Below are 15543 nucleotides of genomic sequence, written 5' to 3'. Positions count from 1 at the left end.
CTCACAGTTTAGGTTTGGGATAGAAAAGTATTTGGTATTGTTCTTTTCATTATATAACTTTCACACAAAATATTTAGCAACAATTTACTTATACTACCTTATTTGTACCCAAATGCAGATATTTTGATATTTTGAACATACCCTTACCTCTGGCCTTCACCTATCTTAAAATGAGATTCCTCTCCTGTTTTCAACAAATTTCATGCCCATATTGAGCTTAAATCTGTGAAGTCTGAAAGTGGTTCAGGAGACTTGAGGTGCACTTAGTAATCCACACTGAAAATAATGGCTAGGTCCTTTTGATTCAGAAAATATAAGTGTCTAAAGCAGAAAAATATGCAAGTATCAAACACTCCTTTGTTGGTACGTAAACTTTTCAAAGTCCCATTAATTACCATTTTCTAGACAGAACTTTCTTTGTCCCCAGTGGTGAAATTTGACTATTTACTGAATCTCATCAAACAAACAAACAAACAAACAAACAAATAAATAAATAAACAAATAAATAAACATACACACGAATACTATGTTCTGAACACACACCAGAATGACAAACTTCTGATTTGGCAGTCCCAGTCACAGGGAGGCATTACGCAGGTGTACTGCTATTGGTATAAAGGAGCCCCAGTAGTATTTCCTGACACACTTCTGCTGAATAATTCATTGGCTGAAAATACTCAGTGTTAGTGTGTCATGGAGAGGATATGCAGCGCTGTTCATAATGACACTCAGTTTTCAGTTTTGTTTTAATTCTCTCCTTTGCTACAATCTCCGGAGTATGATTCTATGATATGGACATGAATCTAAACAAGGTATACTGTTAAAATAAACCATCTCATCTTCTGAAACCGCTTTTGCTCATAATTTGGAATACTTTTCCACTTATTTACATTCACTGCATATACTAATTTAATCATATTTCATATCATTTGAACAATTTGAGAAAAATGTAAGAACATGTTTGATATTTCATAGTGCTTTCATAAGGCTGTTTATTTCACCACAAATAGCTTTTATTTCATTGGTGGCTTATGACTGTTAATATAGAAATACTGCTAATTTCTGGCAAGATTTTATTAGCCACATTGTAAATGTATATTATGTTCCATGCATTTCCTCACACTGCCAGTTTTGAAGGCTAAAACACTCTTTATACTTGGCTCCAGATATTTCCACAACACTGCTCAACTCATTGTAGCATTGGGCATAATAATATAATATGTGAGGCATTATGTTTGTTTTATAGTCGACTATAAAATGATAATATAGAACTCACAATTTTGAAAATGTTAACAGGAATGCACTGCTTTATTATATAAACTTACTTTGTACAACTATATACATTTATATTAAGATACAGAATAATTTTAATACAAAAATACTGAGAGTTCAAATGAATCACTGATATATGCAGTCATTTGCTAACAAAAGAAACAAGTAACACTATCTCAAACATAATAATATAAATGATTAAAAAAGTATAAATTGTTTTTGGTAACATGGTTTATTTTGAAAAACAACATACTATAATTAAGTTACAAACTATGCAATTAGTGTTTTTGCAATTGTAGCAGTGATTTCAACATGAGTACTGAATACACATTATTTGCAGTAGTATTTTTAACAGCTAGGCAAGGACTCTATGTTCTGGTACTGTATTCACAAGTTATTACAAATGCAAACTACAGTATGTAATATTTTAAAAAAGCATATAAATTAACAAGACCTTTGTACCACCTGTTTTAAGCCTATGCCACAGAAGTGTGGCAGAGAGGACAGAAGTTACGACTGGTAATGTGTTGTTCAAATGCACAGTGTTTGCATGTACTACACATCCAGAATTGGTATTCTGAAATAGGCCGTCCAGTTACAATACAGATTGGCAACTTTCCATCTTCACTGCAAAAAAAGGAGCAAAAAAAAAAATCAACTATATAATAAATATTTTATTTACATGAAAATCACACTGTGTGAACTATACCATTAAAAAAGATAAATGACTATAATTGCTTGAAAATTAATCTATGCTCCCTTTGATCTATGTAAAAATGATTTCAAGAATTTTATTTCAGAAGCAAATTATTTCAATAATAACATGCATGCCTTCTAAAATGACTATCAAAACAGACAGAGGCATTTATAGGTTTAAAGTGAGAAACGCTTAACATACCTATCTGGATTATTATCCATCTCCAATTTTCTATTATCTTTTGGACTGTGCTTTGTGAAAATCTCCAGTGCAAGATCCTCATATTGCTGTTTTTGCTCTGAATTAAGGGTTTGTAAGGACTCAAGTTTAATAAATGCTTTAGAACAAGTACCAAAAGACCTATTGGCAGCAGCACAGATAGCCAGTAGTGAATAGATTTCCACAGCTGGAATTATGTCTTCATAATCACGAAGTTGAATAGCTACAGAAAAGTGTGAAACAGGAAAAAAATAACCTTAAATCTTTATAAAAATGTTTTATACTAGTTACAAGTGAAACTTATATCTTGATAAATTTAATAATATTTGATATTTTCTGTAAAACAAAGGTGTAACGTTTATAGACTAATACACTAATTTTTATTTAATCATTATAACAATATGACACAATAATTAAACATATGATTTTGCTCATTTTTGCTCAGGATCATTTCTATATCAAATTCCTGAAAAGCAAATCTTCATTCATAAATCTTCTATTTAACCTTAAAATCGTGATCCTCGTCCCTCAGTACTGGACACTATAACTCTAACGTTTATCTAACATCACATGGGTGCACTCTTGCCTTGTGCTCATTGTTTTTTTAATCAATTACCAGTCCCCTAAATTTTTGCATGCTGCATTGCTAATTCTAATTTCTGAAAAACCAAACACATTTTATTTGATACAAACTACATTTGTGGTGTTAACAGCAATCAGAAAAATGTTCATCAACAGAATTTTTCAGCATGGAGAAACGTACTGGATCTGAAATATACCATAGACTATTACAAATCTGTCACAGTGGAACAGCAACTATAATTTTTGTAAACATTTTTCATTTGCTAAAACTACCACCACTGAATAATTAAATAAAAATAACTAAAAACTTAATTTAAATGAATAAAAATATTAAATTGTTATGTTTTTCATTACCTGACATTATTTTATCATGTGATTGCAGTAGAAGCACTGTGCCTCTATTTATCTGTCATTCAAGATTGTCATTTCATTCCAACACAAATGGCACAAACAGAAACAGATTTACAATTTTAGACATGTCCCAACAAAATATGGCCACTTCTAGAACTAAATTCATGCGGTTGCTTCAAATGTTTGTTTACTGTGCGGAATTTGTTCCCAGTTTGTTTTTCATAATTACCTAGCTGTTTGCTTTGTGTCTTCTTTTTTCTATGGAGGCTACAGAGTTTTGGGGTGAAAACCAAAATACTGGTGAGCTTCTAACCATAACCCTATTGAAAGTATTCTCACTGGAAGCATCACAGTGTGGTTTGGTAACCTGACTTGTCAGAATTTCAAACTCTTCCAAAGGAATGTCCAAAGAGCTTCTAAAATCAATGGGGCTGACCTGTGTCCACAGCTTCACACTATCTACTCCACCAGATCCAGATGTCTAAGGAGTGACGAATCCATCTCTGATGCCATCCATCCAGCTCATCTTGTTTTCATCTCTGCCTTCTGGTAAAAGCTACTGAACCCTCGCCACATGTTCCACATGTTCCATATGCTTCAGGGACAACTGCTTACCCTAAGCCTTCACTGAATTCATGTTCACTGAATTCTTGGTAGCCGGATCTTACCTGTCATGTATTGTACCCACCTCCTGGTTTATGTCTAATTCTGCTGTATGTTACATGTGTACTGTCATCTGCATTTTCTCCCCTCCACTGTTCAATACAATTTAAATGTCTGTACAGTTCTGTTTTGCATAATGTACATTTTTCTGTTACTTCTATTTATTGTATCTATTTATTTATATATTATATTACTGTCTATATATATTTCCCTCTACACTACACCAGCTATGGCACAAGAATTTGCATGTGACAGGAAAGATCTAATTAATTAATTCTTTATTTATTTGTCACATACATAGTTATATAGGACAACACGCAGTGAAATGCATCTTCTTCGCATACCCCTTGGGGTCAGAGCGCAGGGTCAGACATTGTACAGCGCCCCTGGAGCAATTGAAAGTTAAGGGCCTTGCTCAAGGGCCCAGCAGAGTAGCATCTCTTTTGGAAATGACAGGGATTCGAACCGGCAACCTTTGGGATGCCAGCGCAGATCCTTAGCCTCAGAGCCACCACTCCACTTTTTATAAATACACAATTATATTAACATATATTGAAAACTAAATTCAGACATGCCTTTATGATATTGTAAATGAAAAAACACTTTAAAATAATTGAGATATTAATTTTTTGACTATACCTAAATCCCTACTGCACAGTCATGGAAATATGGACTTTCAAAGAACATTTCTAATACTCAAATTAATTACAATTAGTTTTTTATATTGTGAATCTCTTCTCTAAGTAAAAAAAATGAAAAGACTTGATATTTTCAAGAGGATAGATTCATTATTAGATGGTCTATGAACTACTATGAAAGAAAGAAAGAAAGAAAGAAAGAAAGAAAGAAAGAAAGAAAGAAAGAAAGAAAGAAAGAAAATGCTATTTCACTATAGCTTTGCACATCCTTATTGCAAAAGACAGTACATTGTGTACTGTGTGAAACAGTTGGCAATATCTTCACGGTAAAGCACTGTGCTTGTCCAGTTTATAACTCATACTTAATGCTGTGAACAGCTCTGAAGGTGAGCCACAGTATCATATACACAGCAGTGTCCTAAAAACTGCTGCACAATTATGAATATCAACCAACTAAGTTTAATTTCTCGGTGGGTGCACACTGAGTACATAAAGGAAAGCGTCTTTGCCACATCAGAATAAAACAGCAGCCATACCAGTGCAAAGGCCAAATTCAAATTCTCTTCCTCTCTTTAACTCACATTGAAAATCATTATTAGCTTGGTGTACATTGGATAAACACTGGACAGTCATTTTAAATCCATTTGGCTGGTGTTACATTGCCCTAATGCATAGTCTATAATTGTAACAAGTTTTTTTTTTTTTTTTTGTTCTTTATTTCGTCTTATACGATTTCTCGTATAAATTTGTTAGTTTTCGCATACCCCTTGGGGTCAGAATGCAGGGTCAGCCATTGTACAGAGCCCCTGGAGCAATTACAGGTTAAGGGTCTTGCTCAAGGGCCCAGCAGAGTAGTGCTTACTGTAAGCACAGAAATTCATCAACCAAGATGATTTAAATAAATGTAAATTACCATATAGTGAATGGTACAAATTAGCTAGCATGTGTAAATAAAACAGCTAGAAAAATAAAAGCTATCTGAAATAATTCCAGTTAGAAAGACACGCATAAGACGATGTGCCAAAAAAAACCTTATAATTTTGAAGGAGCTGGTTAAAAACTAACTTAAAGCAAGCAAAACCTAAAGCAATATTAGTTTTATTAGAAGTCTTATTATTACTGTATTATGAATGTATATGAAAAATATACAAAATGAAACACAGTGAAGGTAATCATTATTAATCAACATTCTGCAGTGTTTGCAGAATGATTAAGACAGCTACATATGTTCTCAGTACTGCACACATTTTTACAGAATATAAAAGTAGCTAATTTTACAACAAAAAGCACCTCTAGAGCTAGAAAAATGTGGCTAGGGGGAGAAACAGAATAATATTGCTCAAGTAGGAAATTATAAAAATACTCAAAATGTACCTGTCCGCATGGCAGCATCTACATAGCCTTCATATAGTTGTCTTTGAGAAAGTAAGAAAAAATGATAGGCTTCAGCTCCACGCCAAGCATTATCAATTATTCTGTTATCTACAGATGAGGCATCTTCTTCTAATAAACCTGCTAATGCTGATGTAGCCTGTGAAAATCACACAAAAAACAGTATAATGTGACATTATTTGAAATGTAAATGTTATTAAGAATAAAAGCTTTCAAGCAATGGGAGAGAGCGAGGCTCACAATAAACTAAAGTACGCTGGCAGGTCAACATTTTATTTACTTACAACAGTACAACATTCTCACACTTGTTTCATATACAGTAATTCAGGGTTGCATTTCTTCAGACCTTATTTCAGCGGATGTTAAGATATGTAACTTTAAGGATATCCTTAGAAGCAAAGAAAATTCCTTAATGCGCCCTTAAACCCTATTGAGATTCCAGAATGTGACAAATTAGAGATATTCATTAGAGATTGACATGCCTTAAAAGCGCATCTGCTCCATAAATATGGATTCAGTTTCCACTTTCTTTAAATTTACATTTTATATTTACATGGAATAACTTTTTTGGAAAATGCTTTTATCCAAGGTGACTTATAAAAGAGGTCAACATAATCAACTACACATCAGTCTGAGGGCTTTTCTATAACACGTTTTACAGGACTAAGGTACAGAATTGAAAATCACAACTGAAGGGCTCCATACCAAGCAGAACCACACATGACTAGTTACTCTAATCGTAGCTACTAAGAACCTAACATTGAAACCACTATCAATTAGAAAGATATTCATAGAACAACAGAGTCTTTCAATGCAGCTTGGAACAAAGTAGGCAGCTTGTTCCTCCAGCTTACTTCATAGTAGAATTTTCTAATCAGCTGTGTGAGTGTGATCATAACACCTTTATTTAAAATCCCAATACTCATTTGCTTTGATTTATGAATAGCAAGAACTGATCAATCCAGAGAAAACAAGCATTAGAAAAGAAAGCAGGAACTAGATCTTTTTAAAAGGGTGGGATCAACAAAATTGTTCAGGTATATATGCAGATATGTGTGTGTTATATATAATTTTTATGTGTTTATATTTACAGAAAACACTAACGATCACATTACTATATACGTATATTTCAGAGGAATTAATTTTCTCCATCAATGTTTGAATAAATGATATTGCTTGCATGATTAATGACTAAATTCCAACCACAAAAGACTAACTGCTGTGATACAAATAAACTGTAAGCAAAATACAAGAACATAGCTAGAAGATACCTTTGTGTCTTTTGTGCATGTGGAATGATTTATCTTGGGTGCTGGCAAATTTAAACAGATTTCCCATTATTTTTGCACGTATAACTTTTGTGTCACTTGCTCCCAATATTTTTCAAAGAGTATTAAAAGTATAATAGTGTCAAAAAAAATACTACCATGATCAAGCATACAAATAATTCTAGCATTACTTCTATCTAAATGGGACCCACTCTCTGGTTCTATTACCAATAAGGAAAAACAAAATCTAGACCAATAAAACATCTCTAACCTTGGACAGACAAAACGATTCTAACTCCTCCACATCACATAACATTACCCAACAATTAACACAGTTGGCTCAGCAACCCATATGTCAAAAGAAAGTAATAAATATGTGCCATTTATAAACCTAATACTTTCTGTTAAGTTTCGAAATATTCTCTGTATTTCACAAATGAAGCACAATGACACTTGATGTTAAACACCACATGTATTGCATGAAGACACAGCACAGCCATGGTGGTGTTTGTTGACCATGTGTGGTCAACAATTCCTTTTTATTTTTAGTTTTATAATCTATTTTGTATAGGTACATATGCGTTCATAATTTAATAAAAAAATAATGAAAAGTGTACAATAACTTTAAGGATGAAATTAATAAAAAAAGTCAGAAAGAAACACAACAAAGGGATTTATCGGGCTACAGATTTTGTTTTTGACTCTCTACTAACACACAAAAAATAATTTAAACTCACCTCAGATCTTTTCCCTTTCACTTTTCCTTTTTGTGTAACTTTAATTTGCTCATGATAATTTTCTATTAACAGGGCTGCCAAAACATACATTTTTTTAACACGCAAGGGTTTTGTTCTTTTTTTTGCTTCTTCATCAGCAATCTAACAGGAGAATAAAAATAAAATGATGCATATAAATTAATTTATTTGTTTATACATTTATAGTCAATGTTAGGATTCTATAGGTACAACTCTCCACCAGTGTTAACCTTTACAGAAAAAATAAAAACTACAATGTACTATTATAATTGTTCAACTGTTTTGTTCTATGACATAACATTTTCCACCCCAACATGTTTCTTTAACCATGTAATTCATTGGGCATGAACCTCTAAAGGATACTTAAATCCAGATTTTTTTAAGTGTCAAACACACTTCGAATGAAGCAGTACGAATTCACATAATGAATCATAACAAAAAAGTGCTAAAATCACTCTGTTCTAAAATGTTTAATTGATGCCTTAACATTTTTTCAGCTAAGGAATTTTATCTGAGGCCATGATAGAAGCATTCATTCCCTGAACCATGGCAACTGTCCTCTCCAACTTCTGACCAAGCCTGATGAAAATTATTTTTTTATTTCCTAGATAAGATACTGCCATGGACTTAAATTGGCTAAGCAGAAACAAAATGCCTCAATTTATGCTAGTAACAATAGACATAAGATAGGAACCAGCCGTGGACAAGATGTTAGTCCCACCTGCTCAAAACCACTAGCCAACAGTGACAGGAAACAAGAAGTAATCTACATGAGAGAGAGAATATATAACCTCTGCAAAAAAAAAAAAGCAACCACAGCAGTAATTGAAAACTGAGCTGTAAGTTATGAGTTGTTACTATACTAGAAAATGTACTTCAAGCTCTTCCCTTTATTAAAAAAACAAAACTTTTTATTAAACTATTAGTTAAATTCTTATGTAAATAAAGAATGAAAGTATTTTAAAGAAAATTTACTTTTTCCTCATTAAGATACTGTTTAAACAGTTCAACAATGTTTCATTTTATCTTACAGATTCTCATTAAATAAAATACGAACAATACTATAAAATCACCTATAGAATATACCTTAAACATGAGTTTTGCAGCATCCAGAAAGTGATGGGCTTTTCTGTAGAGCTCAATTGCATCCAGGATTTTATTCTTCTCCAATAAGTGCGAGGCATATTTTGACAAGAGGGGTCCGATCTCTTTCATGTTGTGATTCTTAGCTAGTTCAACAGCTTTGTTCCACTTTTAGAAAAGCAAAACGATATCAGTTGTACAGTAACCTAGTAGCAAAACACAATGTACTGTATATCTTATAAACTTTATTATAAATAGGAACCACATTTTTAAAATATAAAATAAACAAATTTCTTTGTTTAAAGTATTTTTAAAATATACACATATTTAGTGGCTAGCTAAAAAAAATCAGCACAAGTCTTTGAAAATTAGGTCCTTTGAAGCTGGTGAATCAGAAGGCACGCAAACAATTTTTTAAAACTATCTATGACATCAAGTCTAACCAGAACATGTTGATATTAATTAGACAAAACCACTCAAAGCTTTATTACATAACATTCATAATTATGTCTGTTTTCTCTAAATAACAAATGATTTTGTCATGTTTTTCTGGCTATTAAATTTCTAATAGAGAAATGAGTCAGACTATGCTCTATCTAGCATACCAAATGCCATCACTGCAAACGAAAAGCCATACGAACAGAGAAATCATCAACTGAAATGTTTGTTTCACATTGATTAAATAAGTACAATCCAGATATTTAAAGAGTATAATTTTACAATAAAGGAATAAAATTCATTCTGTCACCAAAGACTGTACAGGTATCCTTTGTGTAATTTGAATTAATTTGAATTATCAAGCCTCATAGTTTGTTTAAAATTTCAAAAGGCACATTAGTGCTGCCAAAATAAAACTTACAATCTCAAATTTAATATACATTTCAAAATATGAGGCAATACTTCCTTAACAGTATGTTTATCTCTGGAAAAACAAGGCAAAAAGATGATTTTTTTTTTCAACAAGGAGAAATATTATTACATGTAACTGAAATATGTAGATATCAAAATGTCAACATACAGGTAAATGCAGTAAGGAAGGTATGCCTATCCTTCGTGTGATATGTTTTGAAAACAGTCACCAATGAGTCACCAATGAACAGCCCAATGTTGATATCAAGACAATAGAAGCATGTTTTTTCTTACAATATTATTCTGTTACTTGTGCATGTGATGGGGAATATCAATGCATGATCCACATGATTGTATTATTGTAGGCTAGCACGGTGCAAGGTTTAAGGATGTCCAAATTTCCCCTGAAACAAAAACTGACAGTTGCTCCATTTTAAATAGTACTGAGGGGGCTAAAGTCTCTCTTGTTCTTCCAATGCAGAACAAGCATTTTGCCTTATTGTCACAAACCTACCTGCACCACAGTAAAGCTTCACATTGCTGAATTCAACAGGCATATAGTGGTGGCTGAGTCGTCCAGTGCCACATGTACCAGTTTCAGTTATCTGTGTCAACATCTGATGACCAATTTATATTGTCATTACTATCACTTCATTCAACTACTGGCTCAGTTTCACTTTGCTCTAAAACTGGAATTACAGCTTTTCATTTACATGCTATTGTGTGATTTTGTTGAAGGCTCCACCCCACTTATGAAAATTGATGAGTTACCATAAAGTGGCAAAACATATAGAAATATTCATTATTTTTTTCAGCATATAATTTTATCCACTAGATGGCAAAGAATACTGACCCAAGCATTATTCTGGCTTAACAGTATATATCATATCATAACAGATTAACCATTTTTACATAGAAATCTGAGCCCAAGAAACGCTCAGGGTTAAACCCAAGGAAGTTAAGAGACTACAATTTCTTCATTTTTAGAAAAGTTGGGCTCTTTATTGCAGTTACTAGAAAATGGTCAATTTCAACATGAAATGAGACTGGATTTTAGGCGTACCAACATGGACTACATAACTGTTTTGTATGCTACTTTATATATATCATTGATGAATATCTGAAATACAGTTAATGAAATACAATATTTTCTTGCACTTTAAAACTGAGATACAAGTATTAAATTATTGTCACTTAAATTCACCTGATTATTTTCTTCCAGACAAACTATTCTTAATCTTGTTCTCAACACCATGTTTCCTTATGATAGGATCTATAATTTATAACAAGTGTGGCAGATGATAGAAAGAAAGAAACTGAATCATGCAAAATAGGAAATCATAAAAAGTCAAATTTAAAATATTTTGACCTGTCATTAAATAATGCCAAGAAAATTCAGGATTAGGGCATTGTTCTGATCATAATGCATGACTGGAAGACAATTCTACTCTAATTGTCTTATACTAAAACTGTGACACTGCTGGATATTTCTATTACTTAATAATCATAATAATTAATAATTCTTTACATTTATATAGAGCTTTTCTCACTACTCAAAAAGCTTTGTGCTCCACACAGAAAGGACCCGGGACGTGAACCCATGATTTCCTTACTGCAAGGCAGCGGCACTACCGCAGCACCACCTGCATATAATTGACATAAATGGAATATATTATATGAATTAAAGTTTTCACAGCAAGAATTTTATAGACATCTTCATTAAGAGGTATACCAAATACAGAATGATTAATAGCTCCAAAAAAGGAATCACTGACATATCATTCAGTTTGAAAATATCGTACCTGATTTAGGTGCACACATGCATCAACTGCAGCTTTTGGTTCATTACATTTCAAGTATGCATTCACGGCCTGGTCACACATGCCAACTGTCACAAACATATGACCTATATCCTAAAAATGAAGCAAAAGATAGTTATACAATGAAAGGTAATTAGATTGCATTGCTCTTTACTTTATCAGAAACTGATATGGTCATGTGCATCATAAGTAAATGAAAAAAACATCAAATGACAGAACACTGCAAAATGGATATACAGAACATTTTACAATACAGCAATTAACATTAGGATACAAAATGACAAAAATATATTAAAGTCTTATATTAGCGGTGCTATATTTTTTGTAAAAACAATCAGTGCACACTTTCCAAAACATAGAATGCACTTTTTTGGTCTATAGCCAACACTTGGAACTATCCTTAAATGTCACCACAGAACTCTGAATTCATGCCCACTCCCACACGCAAAAGCTAAATACTAAAAATTTACAGCAGGCAGTGGTGAAACTGGGAAAGAAAAGAAGCAACGTTCTTTTAATTGTAAGCATTTGCTCACAATTTGGTAAATCAAATAAAAGGTGATTGTGCTCAGTGGCAATGATATTACATATTTTCTTGACATATGTTTGGTTTAATTCACTTCTGGTGGACCCCTGTTGCTGAAGATTTTTATTTCAACAAATTTTTAAATCTGTGGATCGTTCTTACTTCTTTCAATTATACAGTAGCTGCCAAAGTAATGATAATACAAATTTATAATGTAAATGAAGTTAATTTTAATGTTGGAAGAACATAAGACACATACAGACACATTCATTTATATTCACATAGTAATGTGAAAATGTTTTTTTTTTTTTACCCCCTCCTGATATCCTCTGATTTTATATATTCATCACAGTGAATGAATTTGACAAAGTATAATAGTGGAAAAAGGGGACCAAAATAAACATATAACTCAATTTCTAAATTTATATTTAATATATGCATATAATAAAGCTACCCAACTACTGAATTTCCCATTCTAAGGATCAGCCACTTCACCACACCACAGTGAGAGCCCTCATCTCCAAATAGAGAACACTTCGAATAATGGTGAATTTTCCTATGAAACCCGGCCGGCCAAAATTACCCAAAGGGCAAAGTAATGACTCATTCAAGAAGCCACAGAGGATCCTAGAAGAGCATCAAAAGAATTTCAGGCCTCTAAATAGCCTCAGCAATAGTCAATAAGAAAGAGACGGAGTAAACATGGGATTCATGAGAGAGTAGCAAAGTGGAAACCTCTACTATAATGTAAATGAAGTTAATTTTAATGTTGGAAGAACATAAGACACATACAGACACATTCATTTATATTCACATAGTAATGTGAAAATGTTTTTTTTTTTTACCCCCTCCTGATATCCTCTGATTTTATATATTCATCACAGTGAATGAATTGACAAAGTATAATAGTGGAAAAAGGGGACCAAAATAAACATATAACTCAATTTCTAAATTTATATTTAATATATGCATATAATAAAGCTACCCAACTACTGAATTTCCCATTCTAAGGATCAGCCACTTCACCACACCACAGTGAGAGCCCTCATCTCCAAATAGAGAACACTTCGAATAATGGTGAATTTTCCTATGAAACCCGGCTGGCCAAAATTACCCAAAGGACAAAGTAATGACTCATTCAAGAAGCCACAGAGGATCCTAGAAGAGCATCAAAAGAATTTCAGGCCTCTAAATAGCCTCAGCAATAGTCAATAAGAAAGAGACGGAGTAAACATGGGATTCATGAGAGAGTAGCAAAGTGGAAACCTCTACTATCCAGAAGACCATCAGTATTTGTCTTGCATTAGCAAAGAAACACTTGCATGATTTTAAGTCTCTTCAAACAATGTTTTATAGACAGACAAGCCAAACATAGATCTCTTTGGATGACACAAGTCCCACTATGTCTGGCATAGAGTTAAAATAGCACTCAGCTATAAGAACATTATACCTACAATTAAAACATGGAAGTGGTAGTGTGATGGTGTGAGGATGCTTTGCAATCTCTGGACCTGGAAGTCTTGCCATTAATCAAGAAATGATGACTACATTTAACCATTATTTTGTTAAGGAGACTACCCAGTCATCATCTGTCTGTGACCTGAAGCTGAAACGTAGTTGGATTAATCAACAGGATAATGACCCAAAAAATAAATGAAATTGTACAACTGAATGACTCAGAAGAAGAAATTATATTTAAGTTCTAGGGTGGCCTAGTCTAAGTCCTGACTTGAACCCAGTAGAGATTCTGTGGCATGGCCTGAAATGTATAGTTCAAGCACACAAGCCTTCTGTCTGCACAGATGCATGGGCTGAAATTCCTTAACAGCAATGTGGAATACTGATATCAAATTACAGGAAGCTTTTAATATTAAATAATTATTGCTGCTACAGGTATTGCAACCAAGTATTGAAACTATAGGCGTAATTAGTTTTTCCCATTGTTGTTAGGGATGTTGTACAACTTTGCCGCTTATATATAGAAACTGTATTTTATGTATAATGGTCTATGCCCAATTCACTGTGTAAAATATGCAAAAAATATTAGGAAACAACAAATATCTTTCACAAAATATCTCACTTTTTGATTGCTTCTAATGATATATATAGCATTTACAACCTTTTCTTGTTTTCTTTTTTGTATTCTCTCTAAATTGGCTTCACTTTAACTCCTACTAAACCTATATATACAAATAGAAATACATGGTCAATATGATATATGAAAGATACAATGTAAACAATGCTTCATTATATATATTATATACTAGCCAACCCGCGGCGTAGCATACGGCGCATTATTATGTATTGATGGGTGAACACTTCCTGAAAGACACAGTTGTCCAAATGGGGTGGGTTTGAGGATACGACTGTAGGTGAATGAAAAGATGGAACTCTGGAGAGGGCAACATACAATTGTCCGTGACTGAAAACTGGAGGACCACCTCCACCTCCCAGAGCGAGGGACAGGGCTGGACGGCGCTCGGGCGCAAAGGGTGGAACGGGGGGAGAGGGGAAGGATGCCCATTCCGACCCAGCCCCCCCCGCCATTCTAGTCTGCTGATTTCTTAGTCATCTCTTAGTCATCGTTCAGTACGCACTGCCTGCTCATGTGCCTGCCCCCAACTCCTCACCTGAGTCGCTTTTGTCTGTGTACAGTCCACATGCACCTGTAAGTCACGTTGACTTTTCATTTTCCAAACACCGCCTCAGTCGCTTTCGTCTCTGCTACAGTCCACATGCACCTCTGAGCCACATTGACTTTTCATTGTTCTTTGCGGTTCCGGCTGCTTTTCTATATATAATCCACCAAGTCACCCGACCATGGTAGTAGCGACGATGGGTGTGTACAAAGGGCAGCGACTTAATCAGTGCGAGCGTATGACCCGTACTTACTAGGAATTCCTCGTTCGTGGGGAACAATTGCAAGCCCCAGTCTCCATCACGAATGGGGTTCAATGGCTTACCCACGCCTCTCGTGCCGGGTAGACACACGTTGATCCATTCAGTCTAGCGCGTGCAGCACCGGACATCTAAGGGCATTAGAGACCTGTTATTGCTGAATTTCACGTGGCTGAAAGCTACTTGTCCCTCTAAGAAGTTGGATGCCGACCGCTCGGGGGTCGCGTAACTATTTAGCAGGAAGGAGTCTCTTTCGTTATCGGAATTAACCAGACAAATCGCTCCACCAACTAAGAACGGCCATGCACCACCACCCACAGAATCGAGAAAGAACTATCAATCTGTCAGTCCTCTCTGTGTCCGGGCCGGGTGAGGCTTCTCGTGTTGAGTCAAATTACGCGAAAGGCTCCACACCTGGTGGTGCCCTTCCGCCAATTCCTTTAAGTTTCAGCTTTGCACCCTTACTCCCCCCGGAACCCAAAGACTTTGGTTACCCGATTGGCTGCCCGGCGGGTCATGGGAATAACGCC

General features: G+C 34.3%; 1 protein-coding gene across 2 annotated transcripts in view; it reads right to left on the bottom strand.

Moving 5' to 3' along the window:
• Positions 1–1289: 1289 nt before the first annotated feature.
• Positions 1290–15543, bottom strand: part of wdr35 (WD repeat domain 35) — an 81681-nt gene continuing 67427 nt past the window's right edge. For both annotated transcript variants that reach the window (XM_028797409.2, XM_028797410.2), the window contains 6 exons: positions 11572–11682; positions 8924–9088; positions 7820–7960; positions 5797–5953; positions 2171–2411; positions 1290–1899 (listed from right to left, as the gene is read on the bottom strand). In XM_028797409.2, the coding sequence (XP_028653242.1) occupies positions 1749–1899; positions 2171–2411; positions 5797–5953; positions 7820–7960; positions 8924–9088; positions 11572–11682 (966 nt within the window). In that variant the 3' untranslated portion in view covers positions 1290–1748. The remainder of the gene's footprint in view (positions 1900–2170; positions 2412–5796; positions 5954–7819; positions 7961–8923; positions 9089–11571; positions 11683–15543) is intronic.

The sequence above is a fragment of the Erpetoichthys calabaricus genome, chromosome 3 (genome assembly GCF_900747795.2).
Source record: "Erpetoichthys calabaricus chromosome 3, fErpCal1.3, whole genome shotgun sequence".
Taxonomy (NCBI): domain Eukaryota; kingdom Metazoa; phylum Chordata; class Cladistia; order Polypteriformes; family Polypteridae; genus Erpetoichthys; species Erpetoichthys calabaricus.
The sequence above is the reverse complement of the archived record's forward strand: the minus strand, read 5'-3'. Positions and strand labels throughout refer to the sequence as shown.